This window comes from Saccoglossus kowalevskii, chromosome 2 (genome assembly GCF_978046115.1).
Source record: "Saccoglossus kowalevskii chromosome 2, keSacKowa6.1, whole genome shotgun sequence".
NCBI classification, from domain to species: domain Eukaryota; kingdom Metazoa; phylum Hemichordata; class Enteropneusta; family Harrimaniidae; genus Saccoglossus; species Saccoglossus kowalevskii.
In genome coordinates, this window is record NC_140642.1 from 17,583,657 (window position 1) to 17,606,232 (window position 22,576).

At 35.5% G+C, this 22,576-nt stretch overlaps 2 protein-coding genes across 2 annotated transcripts; both read left to right on the plus strand.

The window, feature by feature from the left end:
* Positions 1-24: 24 nt before the first annotated feature.
* On the plus strand, positions 25-2,883 carry LOC100373620 (uncharacterized). The gene is made up of 4 exons (XM_085492435.1): positions 25-189; positions 1,261-1,658; positions 1,931-2,043; positions 2,318-2,883. The coding sequence occupies exons 1-4, from the start codon at positions 134-136 to the stop codon at positions 2,525-2,527; spliced, it is 777 nt and encodes a 258-aa protein (XP_085348561.1). The 5' UTR covers positions 25-133; the 3' UTR covers positions 2,528-2,883.
* Positions 2,884-15,390: 12,507 nt separating this feature from the next.
* Positions 15,391-17,929, plus strand: LOC144352779 (uncharacterized). Its single transcript, XM_078009628.2, has 4 exons — positions 15,391-16,515; positions 16,822-16,893; positions 17,241-17,330; positions 17,597-17,929. The coding sequence occupies exons 1-4, from the start codon at positions 15,433-15,435 to the stop codon at positions 17,645-17,647; spliced, it is 1,296 nt and encodes a 431-aa protein (XP_077865754.2). The 5' UTR covers positions 15,391-15,432; the 3' UTR covers positions 17,648-17,929.
* The last annotated feature ends 4,647 nt before the right edge of the window (positions 17,930-22,576 follow it).

Genomic DNA, 22,576 nt, shown 5'->3' on the forward strand with positions numbered 1-22,576 from the left:
AAGGAAGCCATGGAAACCGGTCAACACAAATATGGCGGAAGTCATCAGCTGTTGATAGAAGACTGGACGGGACGCTCACTATCACACTTCGCTTGCACCATAGGATTATCACACTGTTATTATCGATACCACGATGACGTTATATATGCCACCGTTATCAAGGAAAGGAAGGACAGACTCTCGTTATGAGTAAGTGGCTAAAATAACGTCTTTCAAATAACAGTATTTGGGAAATCTGATTGAATTTGAGGCTTGACTAGTCTAGTCTAAAAAATGTCGATGTGGCACTGGGATTAACTTAGTGACTTACTTTTGGTTCTAGTGAAAATGATCTCCGAGAACCATTGACTTCACAGAGTCTATGCGAGAACGCATTCACAGTGTGCAAAATTATATGGCTAGCGTAGCCAGACAAACCCACGACAGCGTGGACTTTGAACGCGATGCACTGAATAGCTGGACACAAGAGGCCTGGTTATCTATTCATGTGATCGGTTGCTGGAATCAATACACGGACGTCTGTGGGGCGAATATTTACCGATAAAGGGCCTATCCTTGATTATAACATGGAAGTACCTTTCATGATTATACGTAGTGGAAATTGAATAGTCCATGTCAACATGAGTCCAATTAATTGTCATCGATTACCAGTCAATTCGTCCCTAATCACATTCGTACCAACATATCTTCCCAAAGTCGATTAGTTCCAATTCAGTTTCGTCCCAATTCGATATCATAATCGTCCATTGGCATTGATCAGTCTTATTACCATGTGCAGGGCTATGATGTCGATTTATATGTACGTTTAAGGTACTGTTTCAACATACGTACGGTATGTGTGCATTGTCTTGCCGATTTTTTTTTAATCTACGGTTTACTACAGTACGCCGAATAAGTTATCAGTCGCGTACGGTAAATCGGAATACGGCAACAGTCATATCATGAAGGTAAAATCGATATTTCCATGGTCAAATGTAAGTACATATATGGCGTCCGCTTTTCTCGGACGAACCGACTTCAGGGATGAATATACATGTTAGACGAATCGATCATAGACCTTGTCATTTTGGTGGTGATACGCAGAGAATTTCAACAAGTTCTATGAAGTGTGGAGAATACCAACAGCTCAGCCACAAACATCAAGTTTACAAAAATTAAAGCTCACTAAGATTATGTATATTTTAAATATATTGCATTACATTGCATTGTACATTACATTTCTGAAGTTATTATATTTTATATGCATGTGTTTGCTTTCAGTCCAGATACGCGGCGAGTGTTTAACACGGACGACACGGACACAGACGTGACCGGACAGACACACTACCAGAACTCTTTACAAGGCAGACAGCGAAAACAACAGATAGTGAGACCGTCATCCGGGACTAGAAAAAACAACCCTCACCCAAGAGATGTTGGGTTTCTACGACAAGACGTTGCGTTACTGAATGACCCAATATGCCACGTTCAAACACGGGAAACAGACCACGAACAACCGGAATGGTGGCCATCACGAACATCAAATGAACCGCTTAAAAAACCGCCATATACATACGATTCAACCATGCGATGTGACTTTAAAAATAAAGTTGATGCGAACAATCCTGGTCTTACGAGGCATGGCTGTAATCCGAACATCCACGCAGCCAGTGGTATAGGTAAGAATTTACCCCGGGATCATAATCACATTAGCAAATGGCACTAGGATAAATAAACTGAATGATAAAAAAAAAGATCAAATATTGCTTGCCATGATCAGAAGTGTAAAAACAGGTGGGAAACCGTGCATGTATGTCTTGGTGGAGGTTGCCATGACAACAAAGGAATTATTTTGATACACGCATTTTCTTTTCAAGAAAATACAACATAGTCGTTAGTTTTTAAATTTTTTTGTTGTTCTTAATTGTCTTTATGATCTTTACATTTGTAGTTCCCATAAATCATTTATATCCCAGACGAGGGCCCCGACTACTCGTAGAACATATTTCATATGAACACCAGTATGACAGCAGAGGTCAAACAAATAACCCGGTGAGAGGAAAGGTGAGTGTACTATGATCTCATTTCAACAATGTCGTGATAGCTAATATCACATCAAATTATATACTTTATTCTTGCAAATTCCAGTTTTATCCACGGAATAAACACCATATCGACAATCACACATTCAGTTTGTACTCTCCGCATCACTAATTTAATTTCAATGATGTGCTCCACACTTTGCTTCTTACATTTGAAATGAGCGAGCACTGTATATAGACTGTTGATTTAAGTTGATCAAAGGTAATAACCTGTTATAATTTTGTTTAATTTCCAGCGTCATGGCAGCTTTGTATGGGACATTCTTCACCCAGTGGACCCTCCACCAAACTATGTGCCATCCGCGTCATCCTCGTCCCATGGCTCGGTCAGGAGAACCTCTATAATACAGAACGGTAGTTCAGCGTATCCGGACAAACAAAGCGACAACAGCCAGCCAGTGAGCAGCAACGACACACAACCATCAGAAATGCCGCCAGTGGCGTAAAACAGCGAAAAAACAAAATGGATAATTGAATAAACTGACACGGGATTGTGTTCTGAACCAGACGAGTATTATACACACGTGCTTGCATTGGCATAGTTATTATACATGTTACTATTTAATTATGCATGGACGCTATATTTATGCGACGTATGACGTATGTTTTTTGAAGCTCGATTTGTTTTTGATTTTTTTATAAGAAATTTATAGCAACATGAATGGTTACGTTGTGGAGTCTTCCACTGTATTATGTATAAAGTATAGTGTTTTGGGTGAAAATTATTTAGTTTTGTAATCATTTTTAACAGTGAAAATTTGTCTAAGAATGAAAGACAAAAATAATAAAACGCCGCTCTTGATGTTCAAGTGTTACGTGGAATTTGTCGATGCTCTATTTGAGTCCGTGAGTATAAGTTTGAAACGGGCGCCACCAACGGTTAATATTATATTTAGGAACGAGATACGCCATTGGATACGCCTGGACCGGATTGTCACCAGTAAAGCTCAGAATGGACGTAGTTAATACATTTACTTCTATGCTATCGATAACGAGACATTTCTAGAAACGTATAGCTAGTTTAATAGTTACTTGGGACTACGATTACCAAATATTATCTACCATATATCAGAATGGACGTAAATGGAAAAGAAACTGAAATCCATTGAAATGCGAGAAAGAATAGTGAACTGTTCTACTGGAAATAGGGTGCCAGTAACGTTGAGCATGCTAATTCAAAATAGTGTCAATACGTCTTGTCTGATTGCCAGAATGGCCTCAGTATAGTTTGATATCTCAAACAGAAAAATCAAAATAGAAGTAAAATTTACCAACAATGAATGATGACCAATTTTGGTTTACTGTATGAAAATGGTGGGCAATACACTCCATGTCTGCATATTGGCTTACAGGTGTTATGGCACCATTACAACGGATAGTAAGTATTGACGCTAAAGTTTGCTGATGATTTTTTTTTTCCACCAAAAAGCTTGTTTTCATGACAAAAATGAAAACCATATTTTGATTAGCTGACATGACCAGTCTTCTGAATACATATGACATGATATCTTAAAGATGACATATACACGAGAATATGTCATTTTAATAAATGTCGTCGCGCTGTGCATGTGTGACATTTGAGCTGATAAACATCGATTTTCCCATAATCCAATGCGCATTTCTAATGAAATCACGAGTACAAGTTTTGACCTGGGCGCCACTTGCACTGATTACCGTCGGCGACTCCTTCGATACGTTCCAAAGCTTAAAGCTTGGTAACATCCTCATTTTGTACTAGTTGATCTGCGCTACAGTCAAAATAGCCATAGTTGTGTACATGAGATCCATATCTCGCGCATGCGCGGCGCGACGACTACCGTCCTTTAATGAATACTAGTAAATTGGGCTATTATTTATTATAAATATATAAATTATAAAACCTGAAAAAAGCTGTCCTTCTAGAACACATGTAAGTATTTTTTCGATGAAACAATGAAATTCTCTAATACGCATGCACACTAGTTGTTTCGGTACGTACACGAACACACACTGCACATGCGTATTTAATTTGGTGTTTTTTATAATTTTTTTTTTATAAAACGAATATTGTTGTGTGTGCTGCAAACACATTTTTAGTTTATGACAAATCATTATGTGGTTCACAGTATGGTTTATTTTGTTTGGGAACTATGAATCCGAATCTATCAACACGCATATTTCGACTTTTTGTGAAAAGAATGTCGAAATACATATTCATGTAGACTTCCTTACAATCGTAATCCATCCATAGAAAAGCTACATCCCGGTATATGCTGCCCTATACTATGTGCCCGATTTCGCCAGCTTCAGTCTACAAGTGTACCAGTATCTTTTCTCATCATGTCGGCTGTAGGAAAAATACACGTAACATAAATACGAGCGAACGAGGCCGTACGGCAACGTCGCGCGAATGGCGCCATCTACAACCGATGTGACGTCAGGGTAGAAGTGAGTGGCTCAATTCCTGATCACGTGCTGTACACAATCTAATAAATTAATTACTTTAAAACGCTTCCCATAAGTTCATGTACAGAAGAAGTAAACCGAGACGCAATGTTCCCCGAAACCACTGTAGGTGGCGCAGCACACGACTAAGGCTTTCACGGAACACTATCAATCTCTTTCGTAGTAAAATACCAGGTAATGACCTAAAATGCCCCACATATAATATGTATGTTGTAGCCAACATTTTCACATTGTATCGAATAGAACGCCTTATGGTTTCAAGAGGGTTGGAAACGATGGAAAACATACGAAACAGTATATATCTGAGCCAGAAAGTGAATTTTATGATTTCATTTAATATCCCTGTAACGTCACAAAAAACGTCATCTTCGGCAGGTCTTCGGAAGCAACGTCCCCCGGAACCATTCCGATGCTCAGAAATGTTATCCGAATAAAGTCATTGTGTCAACAGACGGTTGGATCACAGTCAGCTGGCGCACACGTAATAATAAAATAAATACGATATTTACTATATGGGGCCGCCATCTTGAATGCAGTATAAAAGTTGTGAAACGCGTTTTTCAGATTCCTACAAATCTGGACAAAAAATACCAATCTTTCACAAAAATACGATCCGTTGGGGTTATATTAAGCCAACTGATAACAAAATTCGGCCGAATTCGGCGTTTTTATGTGAAAAAATCCCTTGCATACGAACACATAATTACATGAAGAACATAGAACACTTTCCTGGGGTATTTGAAACCGAAATTGTCATCTGACTGTAAGGCCGTCGCTGATTGGCTGCTGAGCTGGAATGACAATTTTTGGTTTCAAATACCCCAGGAAAGTATTCTATGTTCGTCGTGTAATTAGGTGTTCGTATTTAATGCAGTAACTCCACTATTCATCTATTGATATGAAAATTGGTGTATGTCTTTTTTTTAAACATGACCCATCGATTGAGCACTACTCAGTAAGCACTTCTTCACATTTTCCAGAGGGGTCAATGTTGTATATTATGATCTCATTATGAAATGTACATATTCCAAAGATGTGGCTATCTGAGTGCAAAGACGAACAAAATACTCTGTTGAAAATGCAAAGTTATGCAAAATTGCTGTGACTGTTATGTTATGTTTTATTCTATATATGTTTTCAAGAAAAAAAGTGGTACCCCTATACTTTCTTCACAATACTCATTTGAAACTTCCATAAATGCTTTTTTATTTACTTAGCAATCGCGTGACCACATAAAATTGTATCTAATGGACACCGTTTTTTTTAATTAATTCAATTATGAACTTTTATATATAGTTTAATATGGCTCAAAACAATTCTTCTATGAACATAATTCGTGTAAATTTTACATTCCGAAAACCTCTAGGATACCCAAGTACATGTACAAGTAAATACTTGTGTTGTCATCAATTTGGAAACATTGTGGAAAATATACACTCTTTTAATGTTATTATTGCACAGCAAGTATATTTCGTCTAATTGTCAACTAACAATTTAAATATATACTAGTATATAAAATCATTAATTACTACGAATATTATTGTTAAATATATACACCGTTTACCTCATACGTTCATACTTTCTTCCATTAACTTATTGCATTAAAACAGAAACATTTTGACATTAAATAAATTAATGTGTATTATTTCACAGTCCTGGAAAGAGACGATATGATTGATTTCATTGTTAACACTCATTTTTATCCCAAGTCAGCGTACAGAGGTTATTAAAGCGGGAAGGTCGTCATCTGCACGGGAATTGAGTCCCAAGCGACGATAACAACACAAGCTAAAAACGCAAAGGTTCATGGGTAGACATTATTATACACCTGTCACCGTAACGCCACAAGTTACAGCGTACTGCATTATGTTACGGGGTATTTTCATCCTACCATAATAGAAGATGCGAATTCGTAAGCGTCCTCTAATAATAAAACAAACATGGCTGCAACCAGAGTTTGTCCGAGCTCCACACAAAGAAGTTCGCTGATTCTGTTCTAAGCATTTTGGATTTTGGCATTCCCATGATGTATGGTGTAAGGGAAAGTTGTGTAATAATAAAATCATTACGAGGATACCTCAAAGTATGCACTCAGACTGACTCCTACTCCAGCTGCACTGTCTTCGTGCATACTTTGAGGTATCCTCGTAATACCAATTTATTGCTATGCTTTATCTAATTAATATGATGTAAATAAAGATAACAGTGTTTGAAATTTGTCAAAATGGTTTAACAGACAAATTTAAAAACCTGTCTGCCCTGCTAACAATTTACCAGTTCTGTTTATGTTTTCAATATTTATTTTCGATCATTTCACTATATATTGCTCTGCATACTATACATTATTATACATCTGTCACCGTAACGCCACAAGTTACAGCGTACCGCATTATGTTACGGGGTATTTTCATCCTACCATAATAGGGGATGCGAATTCGTAAGCGTCCTCTAATAATAAAACAAACATGGCTGCAACCAGAGTTTGTCCGAGCTCCACACAAAGAAGTTCGCTGATTCTGTTCTAAGCATTTTGGATGTTGGCATTCCCATGATGTATGGTGTAAGGGAAAGATGTGTAATAATAAAATCATTACGATACCTCAAAGTATGCACTCAGACTGACCCCTACTCCAGCTGCACTGTCTTCGTGCATACTTTGAGGTATCCTCGTAATAACCTCATAATACACTGTCTGTTCGTTGACAGTATCATTGATTATCATACACATGAATTTATTTTTTCACAATGGGAAAATTTTTCCATAATCTTTTTCTTTTATCATGCAACCTATTCGCGAGTTTGGGGTCACTTTTTATTTTTTGCTTCTTTACTGGAGGCTCGATTTCCCCAAAATCGACTCAACATTTTCATAATACAGTATAAAACACCGATATGTTAACTCCAGCTCAACTTGTCAACTTGAAATTTTCACCAGTCAGACAGAATAACTACCCGTGCCGGGAGTAAGGGCGGGCAGTAATTTCAAACACTGAAGATAACAATTATGTGACATGTTTGGAGAAATACCCCTTCAAGAATCATTAGTATTCAAACAAATTATCATTGCTGGGTTTGAGTGTATTGTAAACGCTGTTGTACACCTATCTACGATATGAAACTTGGTGTCGGTCATTAGTTTTTGAAATATATCATTCTATATATTCATAAGTTGTTTATAAAACCAACATTTTAAATTGCAAATATTATAAGAACAATGTCAACTTCGACGACCTGTACACCTATGTCTTGCATATTCTCAAAAAGCTTGCACAGGGCAGTTGAAAAGACTCACTGAGTGAAATCAATACTAAGTAACTCTTACCCTACACTTACAATGATCATAAGTTTCGACTTAGTGCATCGTCGGCTATTATAACGTTTCCCTCAATTTCAACGGGAAGTACATCAGTACTAGACGCAGAATATCAGCAATACATTGTCGTTACTGTATTTGGATAATACTGCTATACAATTGTCATTACAATGACTAGACCTCTTCCGTGTAAAAAGCGGCATGTAGTGTCTCGTATGCTCTATGAAAACATTAACACTGACTACCCTATGCCCGTTAACGATACTTTCCATAGGAGGCGTCAAAATCAAATTAAAATGTTGGGTGCATTTATGATTTATAAGTCAATTACTTGAAAGTAATAATGGAACATTACTTTCTATAGATATAGTAACACTGTATACACCCGTGAGATTAATGTAATGGGAAAATACACGCATTGTGACAACGTCTAAGTATAAAATGTGTTGACCCTACATATCGCACTGTTATGTGTCATTGTCACAAAGCTGGCATGTTAGGTTTGGTGACATCTACTTATTTTGCTAGTAAAACCTCGTGCAACAATCAGCTCAATCGATTAAGATTGTGATTCGCATTTCCAAACTTGTAACACTGTACTGATAGAGCGTGGATTTGTACAGTGCCACTGTCTGTATTTTAAAATACACCCAAGTTGAGCAACAATTGTCGCGTAAAAATGAGAGTATAATTAGTAATAGTGATACAACATTGCTGAAGATATTGATGCGCTTTCAGTATTTTTAGACAATGCTGGATTTAGCTAAACCAGAAGTGGAATATATATATATATATAAAACGAATATATCAAAACCTAAGGTACTCAGAAGAGTTAGAATGAGTATTGTCTTTTCCCCCGATTGGCGAGAAACATTCAAATTTAACAATCTCAAAGGGAACACCATAAAATAAACAATTACTTGCAAAGTAAGATGTTGATGGTTATCACTCTTCAAATAACACGACTACGTGCAATTAACAACTCATACAACGACTGAGCTTAATATGCCACTCAACCATAACACCTAACAGCAGTTTGTTTGTTGACATTTATTGACATATCAATTTCTGTCCTGTATATGTGTTTCGACTTAACTGTATTGCGAGGCATATCACGTCACGATTACGTCATGTAATCTTCAATGGTTTACATCTGTATAGTTATCCCAACCGATTCTCTCGTAGAGTAGGGGTTAGTTGTGTGCACTGACTACACATACGACAATAATGGTTGTAATAAGTTACGTCAATTTGTCAACAGTTAAGAAATAACCCTCTTTCATCTCCAAAATTCCAAATTTGATATCTGGCCAAGCTGTAAGTCCAGAAATGCATGACATTAACAATAATGCCAATTACAAATCTACATGTGCACAAATCGAAAATGTAGTTATTAATAACATGCACTTGAAACAAACGATGACTAATCTGCATATGCGAACACACGTGGCGATTAAAAATTTGCATATGACAAAACCTGTTGCTGATAGCAAATTTGCAGACAGGTCGGATAACGCTTTTATTTTGGAGGGCACCGCTGATAGCAGGAGATCGCAGAGCAGTTCATACAAGTCTCACAAAATCGCAGCAGCAACAGACAGGTACTCAGTTGAAATGAACTGTCCTCAATCTAGCCTATTTATAAGCATAAATGGCTCCGATTCAGGGACACCCCCTGGGTTTCCACATAAGGCAATCAGAATGTGGTCTTGCTAGCAGCTGTGTCACGTAGGCAACTTAGTAGAGCGTAAGCAACCTGTGTTATGTAAATCACCAGCACACCTGGTAGATTCCAATTGTCCTTCCAGAGTTGTAAACAAGTATGACTTGTCATTCACCTTTATGACACGGCAATGCACACACTTCAATGCACACTTCTATTTGCAGGGTTTGAGGTAATATGGCAAAGACACAGAGTGAAGGATACTGACACTTAGGTAATAAAAACGTATAGTCCCGTTTAACAATGCAGACAACTGGCACATATCAAAGCATTTTCGTCACTATAAACGAAACACAAACATGCGTATATTAACATTCACAGATAATCGTTTGTAATCTTGAACTTAAACTCCACATAGTAGTGGTTTAGCTATGACTTAGTAGCACCCACACTATGTTGAACTGTTATTTCGTCGCACACGTACAATATTGAAAGTGAAACGCAGTTATAGTGTAGTAATTATTTGAATTAAAATGACCCACTTGCGAGCATGACTGTAAATTACACTAATGTACTATGCAAGATACATCACTGGCTTGACTAATTGGTTATCCATGCTGTGAAGTTGATTTGTGGGATGATCAAATTGACAAATACGATTCATTTGAACGGCGTGTTGCCGTGACATAAATGGTCAACGGTATTAAACACACGATGATTGTTTATAAACATTTTATAGCAACCATATGTGTCTGGAATGAGCTTCTCACAATGTTTAATCTCTTGATAAATTATACTAGAATTTGGCACAATTGTATTGTATAATTTAAACATTAGAGAAGGTTACTATATGTTACTGTCATTTAACATGGTATTGTACATTTCGCCTTGACATTATTAACCTCGTTAATTATCTATGCGCGCTGATTTACGACTACCTCGGGGTCAACGATGACATTCTTTGAAATATCAACTTTCTCTAAGGCCGTAAAACAAGGCGTAGGAGTAGGCATCAATAAAATTTGTCAGATTTGGATAGAGTTCTATCTGATTTTCTCATAACAGATCCCCGATATTTTAACAGAACTTTATAATGTATTAAGCATATGCAACATCGATAAGCCAGTTGCCAAAATGGTCCATTGTAGCGTGCATTACAATCACTTGAAGTAATAAGATGATCTAAATTACATATATTTGATTTTTAGAGCAATATAATCGTTATTACAGGCGCTAATAAATTCAATATTTTTTATTTTGCTTCTTCTGTATTTTATCTTAAAATTAATAACACAGAAGAGTGTGGGTAAATGACGTTAATAGCTTTGTAATTGTCCATCATCGTGCGTTACATTTATTAATTTGTTGGCACAATGAATATAATAAAGGCTTGAGAAACTAAGTAAATGGAAAATCAATTTAGGTTTGAACAACAAAATTTTTCTAAGTACCCACATGTTACATACATCAAAATACGGATCAACACGTAGTGTATGTTGATAACCAGTTCAAACATCCATGAGGTGTCTTATGACTAGTCAGTGACTAAATAAAGTACCCGGATGTAACGTTTGAACTCATGATTTTTGTGAGCATCCTCTGCGCATGCAAAAGTTACATATACTGATATTACTGGCTTATCTCTACCGTGTTACTACCGTCTTTCGTGGACTCCCTTTGATGTGACCCAACGTGTCTACTCATTTTGTGTATCAGTGGTGTTATTATTGCTAAACAGGCATTATTTAAGACACATGTACGTCACAAAACACGTGACCACAGTAGCAAGGACGGTCTCTATATCAGGGTAGTTTACTTTTCATTTAATCCATTCATGTTATTAGACGTGTAACTGTGACAATGCTTATATTTCCTCAAAGCTTGCTTACATAAACAATAACAAATAAATGTATTTTGCAAATATGTTTACTTAAAGGAATACTCTTGTACTCACGCTAAATTATACAATTTTCACATTTGTTTTCTCTTGACGTACAATAAACCATATCCCGGCATTTTATTGTCTGCATCTGGTTTTGATAATACAAACACAAGTGAATGTTTAATGCAGAGGGTACAGAATGCAGCAGCCAGGATTGTCTTGAAGAATATTAGACCTGCTTGAATTTATCTTCACTGGCTTCCAGTAAAAGGTCGGATTGTATATAAATTAGTGCTGTTTGTATACCATCGGCCAATTCCGCCAATTATATTACCCACATTTTCCATTCACATGCACGCTCTAAGGTCATCTTCAAACTTTTAACATTTTTCCAATGTCACCTTTAGTAACATTGAAATTATAGATTTCATTGCGCATTGCAAATCATTTTAAATTAATCGGTTATTATATGGTAATTTCCACTTCTTTAATTAACTCAATCTTCAAATTATTGTAACTATAGCAATATAGCAGTATATATAAAGCAAACGTGATTGTATTTTTAATTATTAATTTTAACAAATGATTTTTTACATTTCTATCCATCATCGTCACTGTCTGTAATTAGTTAGGTCTATTCTCGACTTTTCGGTCAATTTGAAGGTGCGTTTTTAATCAGTCCTCAGAAGAGATATTGGCATACACATTATCCTAACTTATTTCAACAAGCAAATATCGTGCGAACAATAGCAACAGCCATATACAAAATCAAATAATAATGTTCAATGTTTATCATATCCTTTTAAAAACTACGAATATGAATATTGTCAATCGGACAAAGTGCATTCTTCAAGAACGCGTCACATGAGCAGTACACACACCAAACCAATCAACTCATTGCTTTTGAACGCGCTACATTTACAGCAGACACATCAACGCTGAAAACAATAAACAAATATTATGAGAATGAAAGAAAGTGAAATTGACCAGATATTTCATATTGTTCGTTTCTTGGCCTTGAAGAGAAACAGTATAATTGACTTCATCGTGAAAGGGCATTATACTAAATATAATGCGAAACGATAGACGTATGTAATACATTTCATGGTTAAACTAATGAGAGAAATATATTTCACAAGCTGTATAAATTATTAAATTAATTAAATATTACATTGTTTTCGTATGTAGCATATACTAAACAACATCCCTTAAAGTGGTTTTGATGCATTATTTTATTATTCATGAATCAACTAAACGAACATGATTATTTAATAATAATAATAATAATAATGATAATGAATTACATGCTGCGCGTGAATTGCACGATTTCAATGTAAAGATAAGTTGCAAGGGATACAATAACACCGCTATAAGCTCCTCAAGAAATCAGTATAATGTACAATATAACATGCAATATCATGACTCGTACTTTTATCTACACTGAAAAATGAAAGTTGCACCTTGTGCTGGGGAAAACCCTGTGCTACAATCAACACAATACTATTATTGGCCTGCTGATAAAGTACAGAATAAAATGTATATCACCGGTTTTGCTTGGCCGTGAAGCTTTTTAGACCCCATGATCATGCGGCAAACAATAAATCTAAACCAATGACTAATTAACAGTAGATAATATTGCCCTTCAATTATAGAGAACAACACATATCGAATTATTGACGTCATAAGTAATTGAATTCATATGCAAAATCTATTAATGTGGTCACGTGGGATACCATAAATCGTTAGAAATCTAATATCAGTGACTTTTGAGTACGTGAGTGGATGAGCCTTGCTCTGATTGATAACATTGTGGAAAAAAACCTGATCAAAAATAGCAGAGGAGAGGTAGGTAACGGTCACTAATCATTTACCAATATATATAAGTGTTCTTTTTTTGTAATTCATTTTTAGATTATTGTGTTTTAATCATATGATTCAGTCTAGCGCTGCGCAGAAATGGTTTAGCTGCTACACCACCGATACAGATTTAGTGAATAATTGTTTTGTACACCATATTTTATAACTAAAACCTTGGAATGTAATCAGAACAATGCTTACTGCAACCGAGATTCGTCATCCTTATGTGACACTTATAAACACCCCGGAGAATTCAGCGAAAATCACTGCACTGTAACGCACAACAGTCCCGGGACAACTGTAGTGTATAAAATATCTATCTTATTTTCAACGTGTTTATTGATAAGAATGTTTTGAATGTCCTATCGTTTTCTGCAAACCCCGCTACCGATCTCGTTGCGTTTGTTCACGTAATCAAATTGTGAGCTTCTTTTGTCCTGTCCGGACTTTACAAATATTGCATTCCGATGTAAAAAATAGCGTTTGTTAACTCGGCAACCAACATGGTGTGTTTGCGTGGCACATGCCATATGAGTGAAATGTCGGCGTGATGTATTCCATTCCACGTTACCTGTTTTTATTCCATACAGATTGTAGTATCAGAATATGGAAAATGAAGATTAATTAAATAATCATACGCTAGGTCACATTTGACTAAAATGTGACTTAATGTGGCTATCCTGTCGGTCACGACATGATTAGCGTTTATGTTCATGGATTGCTAATGCACATTCCATATTTTATTAATGTCGAAACTATCACCATTTTGAGCATTGTCTGCCACAGAATTAATTAGCATACACAAAAGTAGTATGACTCAATGTATTTATGCCCCTCACAAACTGCAAATATTTGTCTTGATAATACCAATCAACCAATTTTATTATTAATGGTGCTGAAATCTGCCATTACAACGCAGGGGTTGTATTCATTTACGTGAAGTTTGAGTCTAATAATCGATACAAATGCATCAATAAAGCGTGAGACGGAACACAAGTACGAATGTTCATTCCTTTAAGGAAAGGAATATGGAGTGCCATTCTCAGCTCGCTAGGGCGTCTGGATAAATGTAGCTTTAAAAAACCTGGCGTTACTAACAGCCACTTACATCTATTTTCATGAAGCTTCAGTGGCGATACTAACTTTATGAGCTTCACTATGACAACCATTGTATGATCATTATAATACTAGACTAAGACTGTCAGTTTTAATACGTTAACACATTAATATCCTTTACTAATATCTGCATAGTTGCGAAATTGAAGGTAATCCATTATTTTTGTTTAATTTCCGAACATTGAATGTCAAATTATGCATTTTCCCACAATATCCTGTGTTTACTGTTTTGAAGCTTTGATATTTCTTAAATATGACGACAGTTTATAGTAAGAACTGTCGCAGCGGCGATCTGTGGTTATTGCATACACGGTAATTGATTTGGAATAAATATATTCTCGTTTGGCTACCTGTCACATCCCGTATGACCTGAGGTTATTACGAGAACACCGCAAAATATGCACGAAGGCAGTGCAGTGATGCATTACCGTAATCCCTGTGTGCATACTTTGCTGTGTTCTCGTGATATTTTTATTTTGATACATGTTTACACAATGATTTAATTCTATATACAATAATATAACGTGAGATAACATCGAAGAACATTCCGCACAGTGCGAAAGAGGGTATTTACAGGCGCGTATATCGCCCCTGCGTTTGAAGTAAACAACAACAAGTAATGACTAATGACGCACGATTTCCAAATAGGGAAGACATTTGAAAGCGCCCGTAACACGGTCTTTTACGGAAGATAAATTTTATTATTTGTGGTGTCAGATGTATTATAAAGATATATACAAAGTATTGGGTTGATTACAGCAATTTGCCCTGATTGTCGATTCTCTCCTATTTGACATAACATATATATGTGAGTGTTTTATGCATGCGATGTTCGTATGTCCAACACTTGATAAAAGAACCTGCCCTATTTTGGAGTTAGTGTGTTTGGTCTAAAAAAAAGGTACATGCGCATTCTCGTCCAAATCCCATGTACATTTTATTATTACAAATGTATTTCAATTCGTTATTTGTTTCGTGCCATATAATAACAATTATTTATACATTGTATTTTTTTTATTTTCAATAGGCCTTTTTCAACCGTTACGACCAACGATTGCACAACCAAGGATAGACCATGACACTCCAAGAGGTGATTCTTCCCAACACAATCACCTCACAACCAAATCATGTTCAAACAGACATTTCCAATAATACTCGAGTTAATTGTATGAAAAGAAACAAAGCATGGATTGTGGATATCGAAGAAGATATGGAGAAAAAACGAGAGTTCTACGAAATTCCCTTCTACAAGATACTATTACCATTTTTTCGACTCATGGCTATTGTTGGACTTTATCGCCAGACATTCTCAATAGCGAAAACAATATATGGGGGAGTGGTGGTAACTTTACTATGGATCAACGTCGTCCGATCAGCGGTATCGCTTTGGATAGAGGAAGAACTACCCACGGAGATGTTGATCAGTCGTATCATATCCTGTGTATGGTTACTGCAGTCTGCCTGCATTGCATCGGTGTGCTATCAACTGTGCTTCACCGAGAAATATCAAACGTTTTTTCATCATTTCGAACAATCCTGCCAAAGCCGATTCAGCCAATACATCGGCTTGCAAATCGATTTAAAATGGTTGAGGAAAGTAGTTGTATTTGCTGCAGCAACATGTGTGTTATTATGCGTTATGAACGCTGTTTCTTCTTTGGTCTTCATATATATACCTTTTGAGTCTGCTGAGAACACAACATGGACGACATCACTGGCACCCTTTGATACTTCGTCTCATGTGTTGATCCAAGGAGTGATCCATATTTCGTTTTTTTTTGCTTCTGCGGCCTGGTTTTTTCCCATTTCTTTATTTTGCATAATCTGTCTACAGCTTTCCAAACAGTTCAAACAGTTGAACACAGTCATTACAAAAACTACCCAAAAAGACGGAACCATCACAATGTGTCTGGAGATGATATGCAGGGAACACCAACACCTCTGTCGGTCCGTGGGACACGCAGATGACATATTTTCATTTATCGTATTAGTGGAATTAGGACTCAATATGCCGCTGATCTGTTTTCTGCTTTATGAGGTTATCGTGGTCAGTTACCCAGTTGGATCGTTCATATTCATGATGTTAGTATTTTGGTTGATAATTATTTGCTCCACGGTTGGGATGATATCGTGGTTTGCCGCCTTGCTGCATGAAAATGTAAGTTTTTTATTAGAATTATATTATGATTCTGAACATAAATATGAAATGTGAGAAGCATAATAGATGATAATTTGTCACTAAATACAATCTCTTCTGATCCTATAACATCCACCCGAAAATGATTATTTGAGATTACGATTACGTCACTTGGTAAATGACGCTCACTGTCGTTGTTTTGTGCACACAGACAAATGTGATAAACGAGCACAACAGTTTTAGACTGTATATTTGCTAAATATTTACCTGACTGTTGATGTCGATTTTCAACATTGTCCTGACTGCTTTTTCTTACTCGTCTGGTAGGCACATGCGGCTGTTCACAATCTACACGATATATCGATATCACCTGGTACAGAAAACCACAGAATACTCGAGGTAAGCACAGTGCTCAGTATAGTAGCTAATCACATCTCTGCAGTCGCGCGTGCCACGCGTTAAACTACACCAATGTATCTTATTTGATTTAACCTAATAGTTGTAGCTATTGATTTTGACCGCGTAAATAATAAACATGACACGCGTAAGTTTTCGATATAAATAATTTGAACAGCTGTATGCAGCAAAATCTAGGGCGTCAAATATATCAAGATATCAAATATCTACAAAGGGAACTTCAAGCCAGATCGTATCTTAAAACCGTGTTTCTGCGTTTTACATTTCTTAAATAATATACATGATTTACTTAGATTTGTTATTATTAACTCTTATTCTGACTTTTTCAGGTGTCTATGTTTATGGCTAAAATGAATGGTACCCCAATCGCTATTACTCTCTGGAATTTGATACCTTTGACTAAAGAGTTTATTCTAACGGTACGATTGGAAATATTTAAACTTATATCATTCACAATAGATAATCTCACAATTATTTAATAATTAATTAACAGCTGTCAATTATCAGTAATAACTTCATGTTCTTTGATAAACAAATGTTTTTACAGCTACATAATTGCTGTATTTTGGCTGCTAATTACGTATGGTAATTGCAAGGATGAATTGTCAATGACTAAATGCATTAATGTCATATTTTTTCTCAGCAGTAGTAATAATACTCAATATATTATTGTGTTCTATTTTAGGTAATCGGAGTTTTGGTAACGTACTTTGCATTGGTAGCACAAACCATATAGACGCCCACTTACTGTGAAACGTGTTAAATGTTATCCATCGTTAATGTCGATGTACAGAACTGTTTTGTCATATTGGTGTATATTGTAATGAAGAGCAACACAATCAATATAATTATAGATGTGGTAATCTATTTATGTAATGTAGTAACTTTGATGAGATGCCTGTTTCCACCATTCAATTGAATTATCGTTAACAGTGATGTGACTCATATTTCATTAATGTATACATCATGTATCACGTACATGTGTCAGAGACAAAGTAAAATGCATATGCGAGTCAAATTGTAGATCACGACACCTACTGTATCGGTTCATTTCGCGAGGCCACAGCATATTGTATTTGTTATTGCATGATACTAGTGTAAACACTGAAGCCGATCGATATAGTTGTATTCAGCCCAAAATGTTTAGTTTTTAATTAAGGCTTAATTTAACATATTAATCTACAAGTATCATCGTGATTATTGCTGTTTTTTTCTAAGAAATATGTTTGTGCAAACTAGCAAATGAATTGCCTTGGACGTTTTTGGTCACACATGTATTGTGTACATACAATTTTGCTTTCGATGTTAAATGTTAAATGCGATATTCCAGCTTTGTTTGCTGCGATCCATTTTCTACTCGTTATCGGAGCCGTGTATTTGTGGAATTTTGATCTTGTTCCAAGCCAGCCACTGAACAGCAACAACACGTCGTCTAAGAAGTGTCGTAAAAGTCACAAACAACTACAACATCAACAAAACAGTATATCATTCTCGTTTGTTGTTGGACCAACTTGGAGATTGTTTGTTGTACAATGTGACAAGCTTCCAAAAACAAAACTGCAAATGGGCAATTCCACAGCAGGAGGGGCATGAAGGAAAAATTAGAAATCACTATTTAATTCTATATTAGTAGGAATTCATTCACAAGACCCACCCCCTTCAGCCTCCTAGAAAGGAGTTGTTCTGAATTAGACCCATCATTTTTCTTCATGAATGTGCCTTCAAATATATGTTACATGTATTCAAGACTTTAGACCCATATGATAAGAGTAATTCTGCTTTATGGTTAATTTGCACTTGTTAATATGTTAATTTGAAAATTTATAAAAGTTAAGTGAGTTAATGGGCATTTGTTACGTAACCACGTATTGTACAATACACCTCACAATATGAAAGAAAACTGAATTCATGGACTGTGCCACTGGACTGAAAATGTGACACATTTATCAAAACACACATATAGATACAGATATCGACACACCATAGTAATTTACATTTGCATATGGTGTGTCAAAATCACTAGATTAAACGTGTCCATACAGGTCATTGGTAGCGAATGAAATATCTATATAATCACCTAAAAGTTGCACATAAACCTAGTTTGGGGTGGAATTTTGTTAATAGCTCGAAGATTTTGGCAAGATTTATCATTTAAACAAGCGACCACGAATTTATAATTCTGATTTATTTCACGATGATAAAATTGAAGGATTTAGAAAGTAATTGTAATGCACGGAGGTGCACAAAGCTCAACGGACCCGAATTCACAAAAGGTCTATTGTAAGCTTTTTTAATTTGCTCATAGATAATTAAATAAATACTAAGTGACACAATGCTGGTTTTACCCCGGAAATATAAGCCATATCGAATGTAAAATGTTGTTATAATAGAATCATTATTAGATAGCCGTCAGAATTAATCGATTCAATTGACCCAACTTGATATTCACTAAACTTTACTCTAATGTTCTTTACTATATATATATCACTGACTTAATTAATTGATTGACCATGCCGTGATTAGTAGATTAATGAAATATTTTGACATATACGATTCATTTTACTTTGATTTGACGTGTTGCTATGGCAATGAAAACCCGGGGATATGAAACCTAAACGGCAGGTTCTTATTTTATTATCCACCATTGGGCGTCGTACATGACTGTGACACTGTTTTAGACGGATTTAATCGTAAATGGTGTGGTGATAAATGATTGTTTCTAATATTGCAATTGTGTTTATTGATCATCACTATTATCCTTTCTATACGATGCATTAATATGTAATTCAGCGATGACCATTTTTTATTATTATAATTTTATTGCCCTCTATGGAAAAGCATGTGTGGTAATTATAGCTTTCCAATGTGAATTTCATCAATAATAATGATAACCAAATGTGGTACAATAGTTAATGTGGTCCCGTCTCCACCCCACCCCTGATCAGTTGAGATTACACTTCGTGAAAAATTACTCGAATAATGAAAAAAATAATGCGAAAATGAGTTTATACTTTGCCGTATTTCTCAAATTATAATTCAAAATTACCGAAACATTCATGTACTAATCGGTCAATCTTAAATTACTATTTCTTGGATACATGGTTTCAGGGTTTACAAAATGCTGACTCAAGGCTAGTTTTGATTGCAAGAAGATACGGTGTACAGGATTGAATTTAAAATTGTGCCAGTTGCTGTTAAAGCATTGTGTGGCCATATTCCAACCATTGGTTGGATTTTTTGCATCTCCAATTCTCATAAAAACAGTCCCAAAAGAGTGACACGTAACACATGACTGACAAAAAATGACAAAACAATCTATATTAACAAAAGAAATGAGAAGTATACTACATTACATAATGAAATTCACAAAGGAAAGTTTTCCAGACCCCATGGCATACATGGAATAATGTCAGATGTTCTGAAAAAACTGAGTGTTGACATCAGACAAGTGATATTAATGCCATATGAGATAATCCTTTATTTATAATTGTCTTTGGTCACAAGCTCATTATATCTGGCAAAATACTCCTTGAATGTTCTCTGCATATGACGTAATGAACTAGAAAATATATATGTGTTGAAGAGAGTGAGATATTGCTTCCGAGTATGATGATAATAAAATAAAAATACAAATTTCGTATATGATAAAAAGCTATATAGTCCAACTATGTTTGCACAAGTTTTGTTCAGCGGTGGTCGATGGTATCGCCTATGTCTATGACTTTGTTCTTTTAATATAAGAAGTCTTATCATATTAAATTTACTACACCAATAACTTGACAAATTGCCAACATCAGATAGGTTTTCATTGCAGCTGATCAATTCTACGGATGGTTGACTGAGTGTGGACCGGTTGGTGAGATTTTGTTCTAGAATGCCGACACGCATAGAGACTACAGAATTGGTTAAAATGATTGTATATTTTTAAAAATTCTGAAACACTATTAATTCCATGTTGATGGGCTTTCATCCTAAAATAAGGGTACTACCAGTTTCATCAATTAGATCATACAAAGAACATTTAACATTCAATTGCTTAATGTAAAATACTTTATTTAAGCTGGAATTAATTTTCGCTGAAAAAAAGATGTTGGGTCTTTTGTGTGAAATTTATTTTCACTGATTTTTGTCAAGTTGAATGTAAAATAAATCAAAAAAGGTAAATTCGCTGGATTTTATTTTCACTGAATCATTCCTTCAGATCAAAGCGAAAATAAAGTATTTTACAAGAGTACAATTATAGCCACACTATATACTACTATACCACTATAAAATCCAGATCCAGATCTTTCCTAAAATTACTTGAAAAATAACCAATACTAACAACCAAAACATTTTTTATTAAACTTTTTTTTCAGTATTTGAGAACGAATAGTTATCATCTCCACAAATTGTTGAGTTGTAAAAAAATAGTCTCAAAATTGCTGGTACCACGGCAAATATGTCTGTAATAAATGTAATAGGTCTGTACTTGTATTATCCATCTAATAGTTTTTGTTTGTGTTATCCTGCTAAGAGTAAGAATACTGCTACGCTACCGGAAACATTACAGACTATCATATTTGTAAAACTATGTTTATGTGCTTATGCGCCTCTTGTCACCGTTTTTTTAAATGTTATTTGTATGTTTATAGTGGTATTATGGCCTCGATACCTGAACACATTCTCATACAATGTCCTATAAGTATTAAAGTTGTAAATCCTCGTTTACGTGCATACTGGCAATTTGAGTATTATTAATATATCGTTATTATATTCCTATTAGCTAATTTCAGAGGTACACCAACGAGACTTATTCTGTATGAGTAGCATTGCATTGTACTAAAATCTCGCATGTACTAACGGAAGCTAATCACGCATGAATTTCAACGGGTACTATTACTATTAAAGTTACAAATCGTCGTTCATTGCATACTGGTAATTTGTCTATTATTACTATATCCTTATATTTTATTAAATAATCAAAAACTAATATACCTTTAAGACCGATAATATTTTGCATAGGACCTATCATCTTACTAGGGAGCATGCTGTCCTTGAAATCTAGACATACTGAAACGCTATTTCCTGCACTTTGAAGGGAAAATTTTGCTGACACAAAAGGTTTCAGCTCGATTTTGGAGGGGCGACGACAACAACATCTTTTCGAGAGGACGCCGCCACTGTATGTGTAGTATCACCATTCCCCACTATGGATTACAGGCCATCCGTAACTTTATAACCAATCATGAGAATACAAGAAAGAAGATGTTAGTTTGTCCTTACGTCACAAGCACCACCATGGGCCCAACATTATGCAAACATATTCATGTCAGACCTTAGATTGTTTCTCAACAACCAACCACTCAACCCCTACCTTTATGTTCAATTCATGATGAAATAATTCAAAATCTGGATAGATTTGTGGATTGGTCGGAAAATGGGATTGTATTTATTTAGTTTATATCAAAGTTTCTCTGAAACAAATGATTTGTTGTATTTGGTTCACTATTACATGTAGTTTGCTTTTCCCATGAATTTGATGTGCTCGATGAGACTGCATTCAAGACAACCACGGGACAAGAGATTTGTCACACTATATCAACAAAGAAAAGTTTAAAGACGTTATTGTTTGTTATCCGTTCTGAATTAATTATTCAGTACTGTTTCTAAAGTTTCACGAAAT